The sequence below is a fragment of the Nelusetta ayraudi genome, unplaced genomic scaffold (genome assembly GCF_046127955.1).
Source record: "Nelusetta ayraudi isolate G7.1 ecotype Tasmania unplaced genomic scaffold, CSIRO-AGI_Nayr_v1 ptg000011l, whole genome shotgun sequence".
Lineage (NCBI taxonomy): Eukaryota > Metazoa > Chordata > Actinopteri > Tetraodontiformes > Monacanthidae > Nelusetta > Nelusetta ayraudi.
Window position 1 is genome coordinate 25,131,355 of NW_027466061.1, and position 11,146 is coordinate 25,142,500.

The 11,146-nt window shown below is 51.9% G+C and overlaps 2 protein-coding genes across 2 annotated transcripts in view; one reads left to right on the plus strand and one right to left on the minus strand.

Annotated features, from left to right (window-relative positions):
* The first annotated feature begins 564 nt into the window (after positions 1-564).
* lamc2 (laminin, gamma 2) lies at positions 565-8,759 on the plus strand. Its single transcript, XM_076022125.1, has 21 exons — positions 565-728; positions 2,215-2,391; positions 2,498-2,615; positions 2,882-3,003; positions 3,088-3,219; positions 3,327-3,516; positions 3,705-3,817; positions 3,890-4,282; positions 4,705-4,923; positions 5,002-5,138; positions 5,222-5,378; positions 5,742-5,947; positions 6,030-6,109; positions 6,197-6,334; positions 6,494-6,638; positions 6,722-6,871; positions 6,967-7,081; positions 7,162-7,358; positions 7,436-7,594; positions 7,676-7,775; positions 7,916-8,759. The coding sequence occupies exons 1-21, from the start codon at positions 653-655 to the stop codon at positions 8,167-8,169; spliced, it is 3,378 nt and encodes a 1,125-aa protein (XP_075878240.1). The 5' UTR covers positions 565-652; the 3' UTR covers positions 8,170-8,759.
* Positions 8,760-9,067: 308 nt separating this feature from the next.
* Positions 9,068-11,146, minus strand: part of nmnat2 (nicotinamide nucleotide adenylyltransferase 2) — a 4,533-nt gene continuing 2,454 nt past the window's right edge. Inside the window, exons 7-11 of the mRNA XM_076022126.1 lie at positions 11,054-11,098; positions 10,846-10,922; positions 10,152-10,253; positions 10,008-10,075; positions 9,068-9,715 (exon numbers count right to left, since the gene is read on the minus strand). Of these exons, the coding sequence (XP_075878241.1) occupies positions 9,613-9,715; positions 10,008-10,075; positions 10,152-10,253; positions 10,846-10,922; positions 11,054-11,098 (395 nt within the window). The 3' untranslated portion in view covers positions 9,068-9,612. The remainder of the gene's footprint in view (positions 9,716-10,007; positions 10,076-10,151; positions 10,254-10,845; positions 10,923-11,053; positions 11,099-11,146) is intronic.

Below are 11,146 nucleotides of genomic sequence, written 5' to 3' on the forward strand. Positions count from 1 at the left end.
GTGTGCGTGTGTGTGTGTGTGTGGATTTCACGTGTAAGGCGAGTGAAACAATCAGAAAGGTGTGTCGGGTGAATGTACGCTTGGGGAAATTGTTTTGTGTGTGTAACCAGGTGCTGGCAGGGTGTGTGTGATGGCTCATGATGTGTGTGTGTGTGTCTGTCTGTCTGCGTGTGTGTGTGTCTGTGTGTACGAGTGTGGAGTTCAGGGTGTGCCACAGCCCCACCCCAAGGAGACAGTTTATTTGTCAGTACAAAGTCATACCTGCAGGCAATGTTTTTTTGTTTTTTTTTTCTCTCAGCTGCTGAGTCAAATGACCCAACATATATACCAACAGGTTAGTACCCTACATCCCTATGGTGAATCGCCTCCACTGTCTGGAGACAGACAGACAGACAGACAGACAGACAGACAGACACTTTTTCATAAGTGGAGATAAAGTTTTATTGCTTTAGAAGTCACTGGAAAATCAGACATACTTCACACCTCTGAACAAACACACACACACACACACACACACACACACACACACACACACTCAGAGGATATGACGTATGAATCACGGTGAGTGTGTGTGGCATGCCCAGGCCTGCGGCAGCACTCTCTTTAAAGGCGATGTGTTGAGGCACTGCGGGAGTTTTCACGTCTTGTCGCCATGAGGAACATCTGGATCTCAGTGTGTGTCTTCACAGCAGCCCTCTGCGCCGTCCACACGACATACACTAACCACCGTAAGTAGCTGAGCCGTACGCACCTGGGGCATGGTTTGAGTTATGGGCTGTTGGAGAGCATTAAAGTGTGACTGAGTGCGTGTGTGTGTGTGTGTGTGTGTGCGCGCGTGTGTCATCAACCCAAATATCAGGCTTTCACTGCTTGATAGAAGGAACCGAGACCAGAAACAATTCTGATCATTTGGACTTTATTCATCTCCCTGTTGGCAGTCCTTGTGGTTTTTGTAATGATAATAACCGATAAGAAAGCACCTTCTGTCGAGATAAAGGCGCATAGAAGAAAAACATAGGAAACTAAAATAGGAAACAAAAATAAGAGAACACAGAGCACAGAAAATGTCGGTTGACACTTAAACCCAGAGAATAAGACCTTTGGACACAGTTTAGTTAAACATTGCTCAGCATCACTGCTCGGACCAATAGGAAGCCCCATGTTGTGAAGAACTGACTCCACAAGGTGGTCTCGTTTAATATGACAGGCAGAAGTTTCAGCCAGTCACCCCTAGGTTTTCAGAAAGTTTCATGTATCACTGCAGGTCAGAGTTTTTTTTTAAATACAGAAAAAACATCCAAGAAAATATATGTGATATCTATTGGAGATCATCAACGGAAGCTATTCCTTGAGGTGAAACATTAATCAGATTTCCCTCCTGAGAGGCAGTTGTTTTGGTTGCTGGGGCCTCACTGCCGGGTGGCGTCTGCCGTTTCCCTGTGGGGTTACATTCTTTCAAGTGTTCAGCGAGAAATTTGGTCGACTGGCACATGTTGGAAACTGTCTTTGGATCACGATGAGTCATGGTGACTCTTAGCTCTCTATGAACTCTGTCCTGAGACCAAACAACAGTCAGATGCACCCAGTGCCAATGCTAGTCTTTGGAGTCAAATAGCATATCACTATACTCAGGATTCTTCCCAAAGGACAAACAGCTCTAGTCTTTGCACTAGACTAGTGCTAAGCTAGGCTAAACCAGAGAGACACTTAGATGGATAACTGCTGAGTTAGCATCACAAGCAATTAGCCAGGCAGCAAAAGCACTTTTGCAAATGTCCACACTTCTTGTTTACTGATTCATTTGTCACCATCAGAGGGGGTGCTGTGACTGCTGTGACCTCAGATTAGAGGTCAAACTTTCCTGTCTGTAAAATAAGAGTGTCAGAATTCCGTTGCAAATGTGTTGAAATACGGCCAAAGAGGCAGCCTGCCAAGTTCTTCCCAGAGCTGAAGAGACGAGCAGCTGAGGAGCTGAGCAGAGTGGAGGAGAGCAGGGCCAGTCAGCTCAGGTTAACTCCTGGGACCTTTTCCTCCAGCCTGTAAATAGTCATGGCTGGGACAGGCAGCAGCCTGTTGCCACCTGCGGCTACTGCAGTTAGGGCGTTGGCTCTCCAGCTCACGCATGTTACAGAGGTGACCGCACATAGGGGGCGTTACTGCCTCCACCTCTCCCTTTCTAATGGCAATGTCTCTTTCCGACTTGTCTCCTCGCAGACTGGCTTAGTTGTAGGTGCAACGGACGGTCCCGGTACTGCCTGCGGGACGCCAGCGGCCTGCACTGCATCGACTGTCAGGGGAACACAGAGGGCCGGCACTGCGAGCGCTGCAAGGATGGGTTCTACCAGCAGGGGGCGGGACAGGGCTGCACACGCTGCCGCTGTAATGCGATTGGTGAGAGGCTTGTCCACGTACACACACGTGTACACACACACACACACACACACACACACATTCCCTGTTTGTGCAGTCACTGATCACCTCTGACCTTCTCTCCCAGGCTCAATCAATGGCACCTGTGACAGCAGGGGGCGCTGCAACTGTAAGGAAGGAGTCTCAGGAGACAAATGTGACCAATGTCCGGACGGCCCCATTGGAACAGCCGGCTGTCCCCAGCGGTGAACACAATCCCTGTGACATTCTAGCCTGCCCACTTTTAGCCAGAGTCTCGTGGCTCTCGGGGCAAAGCCATTTTAGCTGCAGTTCTTTCCATTGGTCCCAACAGGGGGCAGCGTGTCTTCCTCTGAGTGGTTAATTGGGCCCTCGTATATCTGTCCGTCAACTTTCCAAACACAATGACAATGAAGTTCACAATGACCCAGTGAGAGCAGCCGACGAACGGCTCTGTTCTGTTGTTGCCTGACTTCCTGTGTCTTGTTTTCAGACGTCAATCCAGAGAGGATGCTGGGAGTTTGAGTCTGCCGTGTTTCTGTTACGGCCACAGCAGTCGCTGCTCTGCTCAGCCTGGTTTCTCTGCCCACAACATTGCATCCACCTTCGCCAAAGGTAGCGTCTCTTCACACTAAAAGGTCAACGATGGTTTTAGTTGTTGGGGGGCTTCGGCTAGTGTGAGTGCTGTTGTGTCTCCAGATCCAGAAGGCTGGACGTTGGCGACGGCACCAGAAGTCAGTCCTGAAGACGTTCACTTCCGCTGGTCTCCCCAACATCAGGACCTAGAGGTGATCTCCAAAAACAGCCGACCAGTTTACCTGCATGCACCAGGTAGAAACAAGTCCTGTTCCTTGCTTGACTTTTTCATGCTTGCTTTTACTTCTGTCACTTTCTCTCCATCTACTGTCTTCAGTGAGTGTTCTTCTCCTCTCCTGCAGCCTCCTACCTGGGAAATCAGCTGCTGAGTTATGGTCAAAACTTGTCCTTCTCGCTGCGTCTCGACCGAGGCGTCCGACACCCGTCCACCGATGATGTCATCCTGGAGGGCGGCGGCCAGCGCCTGTCCGCCTCACTGGGTGGCCTTCACTCTATTATCCCTTCTGGAAAGAAAATCAACTACAGCTTCAGGTCAGCAGACGACCACGTGATGGTCATTATAAACTCTGCTTGCCTCGGGCTCCACCCTGATCATAATTCTTTTTATTTAGTCTGCCTGTGCTTCCCCCTCATGATGGGTGGAGGTAATACAGGAACAAATAAACAACAACATACACTAACAGTTAACGTGATGCGTCTTTTCCTTCCTGTGACCTCAGGCTCGACGAGCAGCCCGACAGCCCCTGGTGGCCCCGGCTGACCCCCTTCCAGTTCCAGACCCTCCTCCAGAACCTGAGCACCGTCATGATCCGAACCACATTCGGCGAGAACGGTGAGAGAACCCCGAACACAATGGGATGGAACGCGGACTGAACTTCATCCTGATTGGTCGTTGTCTTCCCAGGACGTGGTTACCTGGACAACGTGCAGCTGACGTCAGCTCGGCGAGGCGAGGACGCACCTGCCCACTGGGTCCACACCTGCAGCTGCCCTCCTGGGTACGAGGGCCAGTTCTGCGAGCGCTGCTCGGCCGGGTTCACACGCTCCTCCCCTGCAGACGGTGCCTTCAGCAGCTGCCGACCCTGCGACTGCAGCGGCGGCAGCTGTGACACCGTCACTGGCGACTGTTACTCTGCCGACCAGACCGGTCAGGAGTCCAGCTGCCCCCGCGGTTTCTATCGGGACCCCTGGCTGTCCCGCACCTGCAGCAGGTGTCCCTGCCCTGAGGGCGTGCCCTGCTCTGTGGAGGCGGGCTCAGCGACGCCCCGCTGTGAGCGCTGTCCCAGCGGAACCACAGGTGGGCGCTTGCATCCTGAATTTGTATCATCTCCGTCCGCGGGTGGGGCACGAATCCGATCTAATGCACTGCTTTTGTCTGAAGTCTTTCCAAAAACAAGTCGTCATCTTTCAAAAAGTGTCGGTCATGTTGGTGGGGGATGTCCATGAACTTTGTTGGGAGTTGGCAAGAGATCATTTTTTGACCTTGCAGAGTTTGTGGAAGCAGAACCTGCTGACCCCAATCATGCCACCCAGGGTGTCGGAATGTGTTCGCTAGCTCTGCATCAGTCTGTTGTCTGGAATTAATTTGTCTTAACTTAATGTGCAGTCTAACCAATGAGGTGTTAGCATCCGACTTTGACGGGCAAGTTTGACAGATATTTAAAATTATGAAGCGCTGCAACACACGAGCTGCTCTGTTTTGAACCCACCAATTCTTAGGTCCCCGCTGTGACGTCTGCGAGGAGGGTTTCTACGGTGACCCCGCGGCAGGGGGCTGCAGGCCCTGCAACTGTAACGGCCACATTGACGTCAGCGTGGTGGGAAGCTGCGACCGTCGCAGCGGCGAGTGTTTAAGATGCCTCAACAACACCAGGGGGCAGAGCTGTGAGATCTGCCTGCCAGGATTCTACCGCCGCCATGTGACCGACGCGTGCACACGTAAGAAACAATCCGAAACAGTCCGACACCTGTGCATTACTGTGCTTGGTGCTGAGCAGTGGGTGTCGTGTGATACAGCCTGCAACTGCGACCGTCTGGGCGCCGAGTCCTCCCTGTGTGACGAATCCGGACACTGCCGCTGCAGACCGGGCTTCGAGGGGCTCCGGTGCCAAGGCTCCAACTGCCCATCCTGTTTCAGCCCCATCAAGCAGAAGGTAACCAGGACCAGGTCACGGTCACATTGCTGGTCCCCAATTGAGACCAGACCAACTTCAGTGCCTCTTTCCTGTTCTTTCAGATGGCGGCCTACGCTGCTGAGCTGCAGCAACTGCACACTGTGTTTTCACACGTGGACACTGGTCTGACATCCAGCGGTGTAGCGGAGGCCGAGTCTTTCCTGAGGAACACAGAGGACCTGGTGGACGAGTTGCGGGATAACGCTGAACTGCTCGCAGGTGACGGGGGGGGCACAACAACACATATTATTCTCTCCACCGTCACATACAGCGAGTTTAGTTAGATATCATAGGCAGGGCGTTTTCATTCCGCTAAGGGTAGACAGTCCCACCTGCAACACTAGAAACAACAGTTCAATGGCAGAATGAATAACCATATAACTTACTCTCATCAAAGACGAAAATATAGTGACTGTCGCTTCTGTAAATACTGCCGAAGAAGAGAAAACGGGTGAAGAAGACACAAAAACAAAAAAGTGGCAAACTATTGTACAACACCGACCCCACAGAAACCGACAAATATTTGCAGCCTTTCTGACGGCAAGGATTCTATGTCACATGTCCTATGTCTAATATGTCCAGACTTGGAGAAGAGGTTGCAAGATCGACTCTGGTCCCTCACCACCGGTCAGCTGGCGGGTAAGCAGGACATGCAGGAGATCGCTGAGACAACCAACAACCTCAGCCGGCGAAAGCAGACCTACAGGTCGAAGGCGGAAGACATCCAGGACCTGACGGAGGACATGAAGCTCCAGCTGGACCAGGCCCGGGCCGACCTCAGAGCCTCTGTGAGAGACTGGACACTCAAAAAGGGTTTAGGGGGAAGAATGTGGACCAGCTTCAGACCTGATGATGTTGTTTTGTCCTCAGGAGATTCCTGCTGGAGACACCCCTCGTGATCCGGACCTGGTCTCGTCTCTGGTGTCGACTGCAAGGACTCTGGCCGAAAAGTCAGTCCATGGTGTGAGTCTCAGATGAAGTGATGATGTGTTGCGTTGGAGTCTCACTGTCTCCTTCCTGTCTGTCCTCAATACCAGGCACCAGAAGGAGGCGAAGGCTGTAGAAAAAAACGCAGTTAATGCGCTTGAGGACTCGCGGATGGGTCTTGCTCTGATCCAGAACCTGATGAACAGGGAGAACAAAGTCAAAGGCCTGACAGGAGAGCTGAAAAACACGTGAGTCTAACAGGACAGTAGAGCAAAGGTCAGAGTGGCTGGGCCCAAGTGAGACCTGGTCTGCCAAGTCCCACATCCCAAAAAAAAATGACTATCATATTAGTAAAACAAGGTTGAGTGGTCAGGTATCCTGACAGTGTTATGGATGGTACTCCTCAGGTACGAGCAGGCCTCGGCCCAGGTGAGGGGGCTGAAAAAGGAGGCGGGGAAGCTGAGCAGTGCGGCCAAAGAGGAGAGCAGGACGGCCGGAGAAGCGCTGAAGGACATTACCAACATGGAGCGCAGCGTCCCTCCGTCTCTGAAGGTAGTGCCCAGACACCTGGTCACCGGACCAAACCGCTCTCCTGCCCCCAGTTTCTCACCATGCTGTTGTCCCGTCATGCTCAGGAGGGGGCGGAAAACATGATGTCCAGCTTGGGCAATCTGAGGCGGGCGACGGACAAGAATGTGGCTGCCCTCGACGCCCTGCAGGACGGCGTGCAGCGCGACACGGCAGTCGTTCAGGACCTGCTGGTGCAAGGACGAGCCGCACAGAAGGTAGCGTCGCCTCTGCTGGAGCGTCATGGGTAGGAAGTGTTCAGCAGGTCCGGGTTTAGGTCTGGGTTTCATGGTTTGTGCTGGCGGTTGTGCAGGACGTGGAAGAGCTACGAGACAGAGTCAACGAGGCTGAGGTGGTTACCCAGGATGCTCTGCGGCGCTTTGGCGAAAACTTGGGGGATCTGGATGAGGCCCTGAAGACCCTGAATGGTCAGCACCTTGCATCTGGTCTTGCATCACGTGCATGGAAGCAGCGGATGTCACAGTGTCCTCCTGTTTTTCTCCCTCAGGGTTCGATCAGCAGATCGATCGCGGCCGGGCTCTGGCTGACGCCGCCATCGGCCGTCTCCCCGGAGTTAACGCCACCATCCAGAAGGCCGTGCGGGACAACGGCAAGGCGAGCTCCATCTTCCAAGACGTGTCCGCCACCTACGATGATGCTCTGGGAACAGTCAGCCAGCTGGAGAGCCTGGTCGACAGCCTGGAGGTAACGAGCAGCCACCGACACGTCCACCAAGCGCCGCCGCGGCTCAACTCGGGTGCTGACACCATTTTGTCCTCCAGGGAACCTCTGGATCTTTGCTGGCCCACCCGGCTCTGCTGAAGGACACCGCCACCCTGAGGAAGGAATCCGAGGACCTTCGGACCCAGTCGACGGCCGCTTCTGGGCGCCTGGACCGGGACCTAAAGACCGTGACAAGGCTGGAGGCCGATGCCGAGCAGGTGAGTGTCCGCGCTTGTCTGAGTGCAAGCGTCCCAGGAAGCCAAGCAGGAAGTGAAGCTGACGCTGGTGTTTCTGTGCAGGCTGCCGACGGAGCGTCCGCCGCCTTCGACAACGCCAGGAACGCCAGAGCGGCGGTGGGGAAAACCCTGCGGGACGTCAGCGCTCTACTGGCCAACATCAGTAAGTTCTTCTCACAGCTGCGCCCCCTGCTGGCAGGCGGCAGCTCCATGTCTCAGAGTGATGTGGCACTCAATCTCTTAGCCCGCGGCCGTTAGCCATCAGGAGGTCAGAGGTCAACCTGCTCCTCTTCTTGTGCTCAGACCAAGGTGGTACGGTGGACGAGGGGCGACTGCAGCAGCTGGAGGACTCTGTGGCCGACGCCCAAAGGGACGTCGATCAGGATCTTCGGCCGCGACTGCGTGACATGGAGGAGCGGGAGGCGGCCCAGCGGCGCCATCTCGGCATCATCAACCACGACATCGACAGCATCCTCAGAGACATCGCCAACCTGGACGACATCCTGGCGGCCATCCCCAAAGGCTGCTACAACAGCCCACCCATTGAGGAGGCGTGAGGACGATGGGAGGAGCAAACCGCTTTTTCCTCTGTCACACCTGGACTTCATATCCTGCTCCCGTGTTACCCATAATGCACCTGGCCTTTGGCGTGAGGCAGCGTGGGAGTTTTTAAAGGTCTCAGTTTGCTTTGCACTGACTTTAACAACTTTCGGCTGAGTCATCTGGATAGCCATGTGACCCATCTGGGTGTTAATTAAATTCTGCTATTTATAGTAACTTCATTGTTTGTCGTCTTGCCTTAAAAAACAAAACAAAAAAAAACAAACTGCAGCACTTTTAAATATTTATAGGATTTTTTTTCTCTGGTTTATTTTTGTATCACAGACACAATAAATATGTTCACATTTTAATAACTGATAATAAAACCAACGTTTTTATTTTCAATGGCCTGATAACTGAGGGGGCTACTTGTGGTGACTGTTGGTATTACACAGAGTGGCTGAAAAAAGGTCTTTCAGAGACAAATTAATTCAAAGATGTTTAATGAAAGAAGATGGAAAAGTCAGTTTGGAGTCCTGATGAGACACACACACACACACACACACACACACACACACACACACACACACACACACACACACACACACACACACACCTTGAGAACGGGACTCAGCGTTCGCAGGGTGGATAGAAAATATGTGTGTGACTATTAATATGTATATTTAAGTGTTTGTTTTGGTGTAAACATGACAACAGATGACGTCATTAACACTCATGCCAGAACCAGAACAGAGTCTACGCATGCAGCCTACAAGCTAACTGAGTACATGAAGAAGAAAACACACCGAGTTCCTCCTGCAGCGCCACAGTGACACCGTGTGGTGGCCTCGGTCTGGCAGCATCATATGTAATGTGTGATCACCTGCATCGTTAGCATTAGCATTAGGCTGAACACTGGGTTATACTTGTTTATTTTTGAGGGTCTGAAGAGAGGAAAAACCTGCAGCAGAGCATCACTTCCTGTCAACAAGAGATCTGGGTTCTGATCTACCAGCCTCACAATGTTTTGAGCTGATCTCATAAATCATTTACTGTAAGTTAAGGTTATTTATTCTCAGCACAAACTACAGTTAAAGTAGTCTTGTGATCACTCACTGTGTCGTGCGATGAGGTCATGTCATATGACGGCTTCAGCAACAATCAGTGTGCGCTGGTTGTCCTTTGAGCTAACGTCCAGAGTTACACTGAGCATGCACCCCAACAGAACGATGACGCGACAGGACACAAACGCCCACTGAGTCACATGACGCAGACAGAAGGAGGGACGCTGGCGCTCCAATCGGAGAAGGACGGCTTGAAGGGGGGGGAATGTTCGACACGGAGAACATATACATGAGTTTTGAGTGTTCTGAAGGGGCGGGCTTGAATTGTAATTAATGATGGTGGGTATAGCAAGGCTCCGCCCCTCTCGCTTTTGCGGTGCAGGTAGGTTTTTGGTTCTATCCCGAAGCGGTAATGTAGAGCTGAGTCTGCAGGATGTAGTCGATGACAGGCTGATTCAGGTACTCGACGACGTGGCCGTCACCGTGCTGCAGCGCCAGTCTTGGGGAAGAAGCATTGACAGATTAGTAAAATGCTACGGTTGGTTTGATTATATATAAACAGTCTTCTTCAATCAATCAGTGAAACCAAATGGCAAATATATGGTCGGTCTCCTTCACAACTATTCCTTCAACTTGCAACGATATTGTTCAATTTACAACTTGTGCTCTTTGAAGAACATGAGAAACTGAAACAATCAATGTAGAGTCACTCTGAGTTAGCCCAGATTAGCCCAAACAGAAATCTGACTCTGCCCACAATAAAGGCACAGACCATTGAAGAAAACTCATACCTGCTCTTTGTGGAGCTGACAATGGACATCGGGTGTCTGACGGCATCCTTCACCACGATGATGTTGTCCTGTAAACATGGAAATGTAAAGTAAGGTCGGCGGTCAGTGAAGGTGTAGCCAAGCAAGACAGCTGCTGTTTCCCACCTTGTTCTTGCGGAGGACAGAGGACTGGTTCATAATCCGCTCTGTGTCTGCGCCATCACGAGGAACCACCACCATCCCAAAGTCTCCGACGATCACCTCCATCTGGAACGGTAGCAGCAACTTCACTCCAGCATGTAGACACATCCGCTCCCAAGGGTTGAACCAGACTGCTAAAGTCACACTATGGGAAACAGCAGTCTGCTACGGCTAGAGCAGCTAGGTTAGGATAATCTCTGTGACGGTGCAGACTAACTTCAAGAACAAATACTTGTTTGGAGTCAACTAGCTAGCTGGCTAACGCAGCAGGCTAAGTGGCTAATGGGATCATTTGGCTGATCTTTGTGGTCACACTGTTCCATCTAGCTGATATGCTACCAGGTTGCCCCTTGGTGTGCTGAACAGGAAGTCATTCTATTTCCTGAATGAAATTCATATTTAGCAGCACTTCCTGTGGAGGAGATTTTGAGGTAACGTTGTTAAAACTCTTTCAAGTCTCATCACGGTGGAAGGTTATCTGATCACATGATGGAAATCATCAACATCATGTGATCATCAGCGCAAGCGCAACAACCACAGTAAGTCGTCAACCACACACTCGACATTAAACAGTTTTAACACATCCGAGACTGTGGGGTGGGGTTAAAGAGGGACAGGGTAGGGCAGGGCAGGGCAGGCGGGGCTACAGTGTGCTTACATCACTGTCCTTCCAGAGGCCAGGGATGCAGAAGGACTCCAACAGGTCGCTGCCACACAGGAGCAAGATGCGTAACTCTGAGGGGCGGGGACAGGCGGGTAGAGAAAGACGCACCCTCAGTAAACCATCAGGTGTTTACTGCACACAAACAAACAGGAAGGAGAGCGAGGACACTATGGCAGTCACGTCACGCCCACATGCCACTCACCAATCTCCTCGTACCTCATCGCCGTGCCCAGGTTGGCATTTTCATCTGACAGGGACACAAACTGCTCAGAACAGCTCCGCAACACAATGTCGT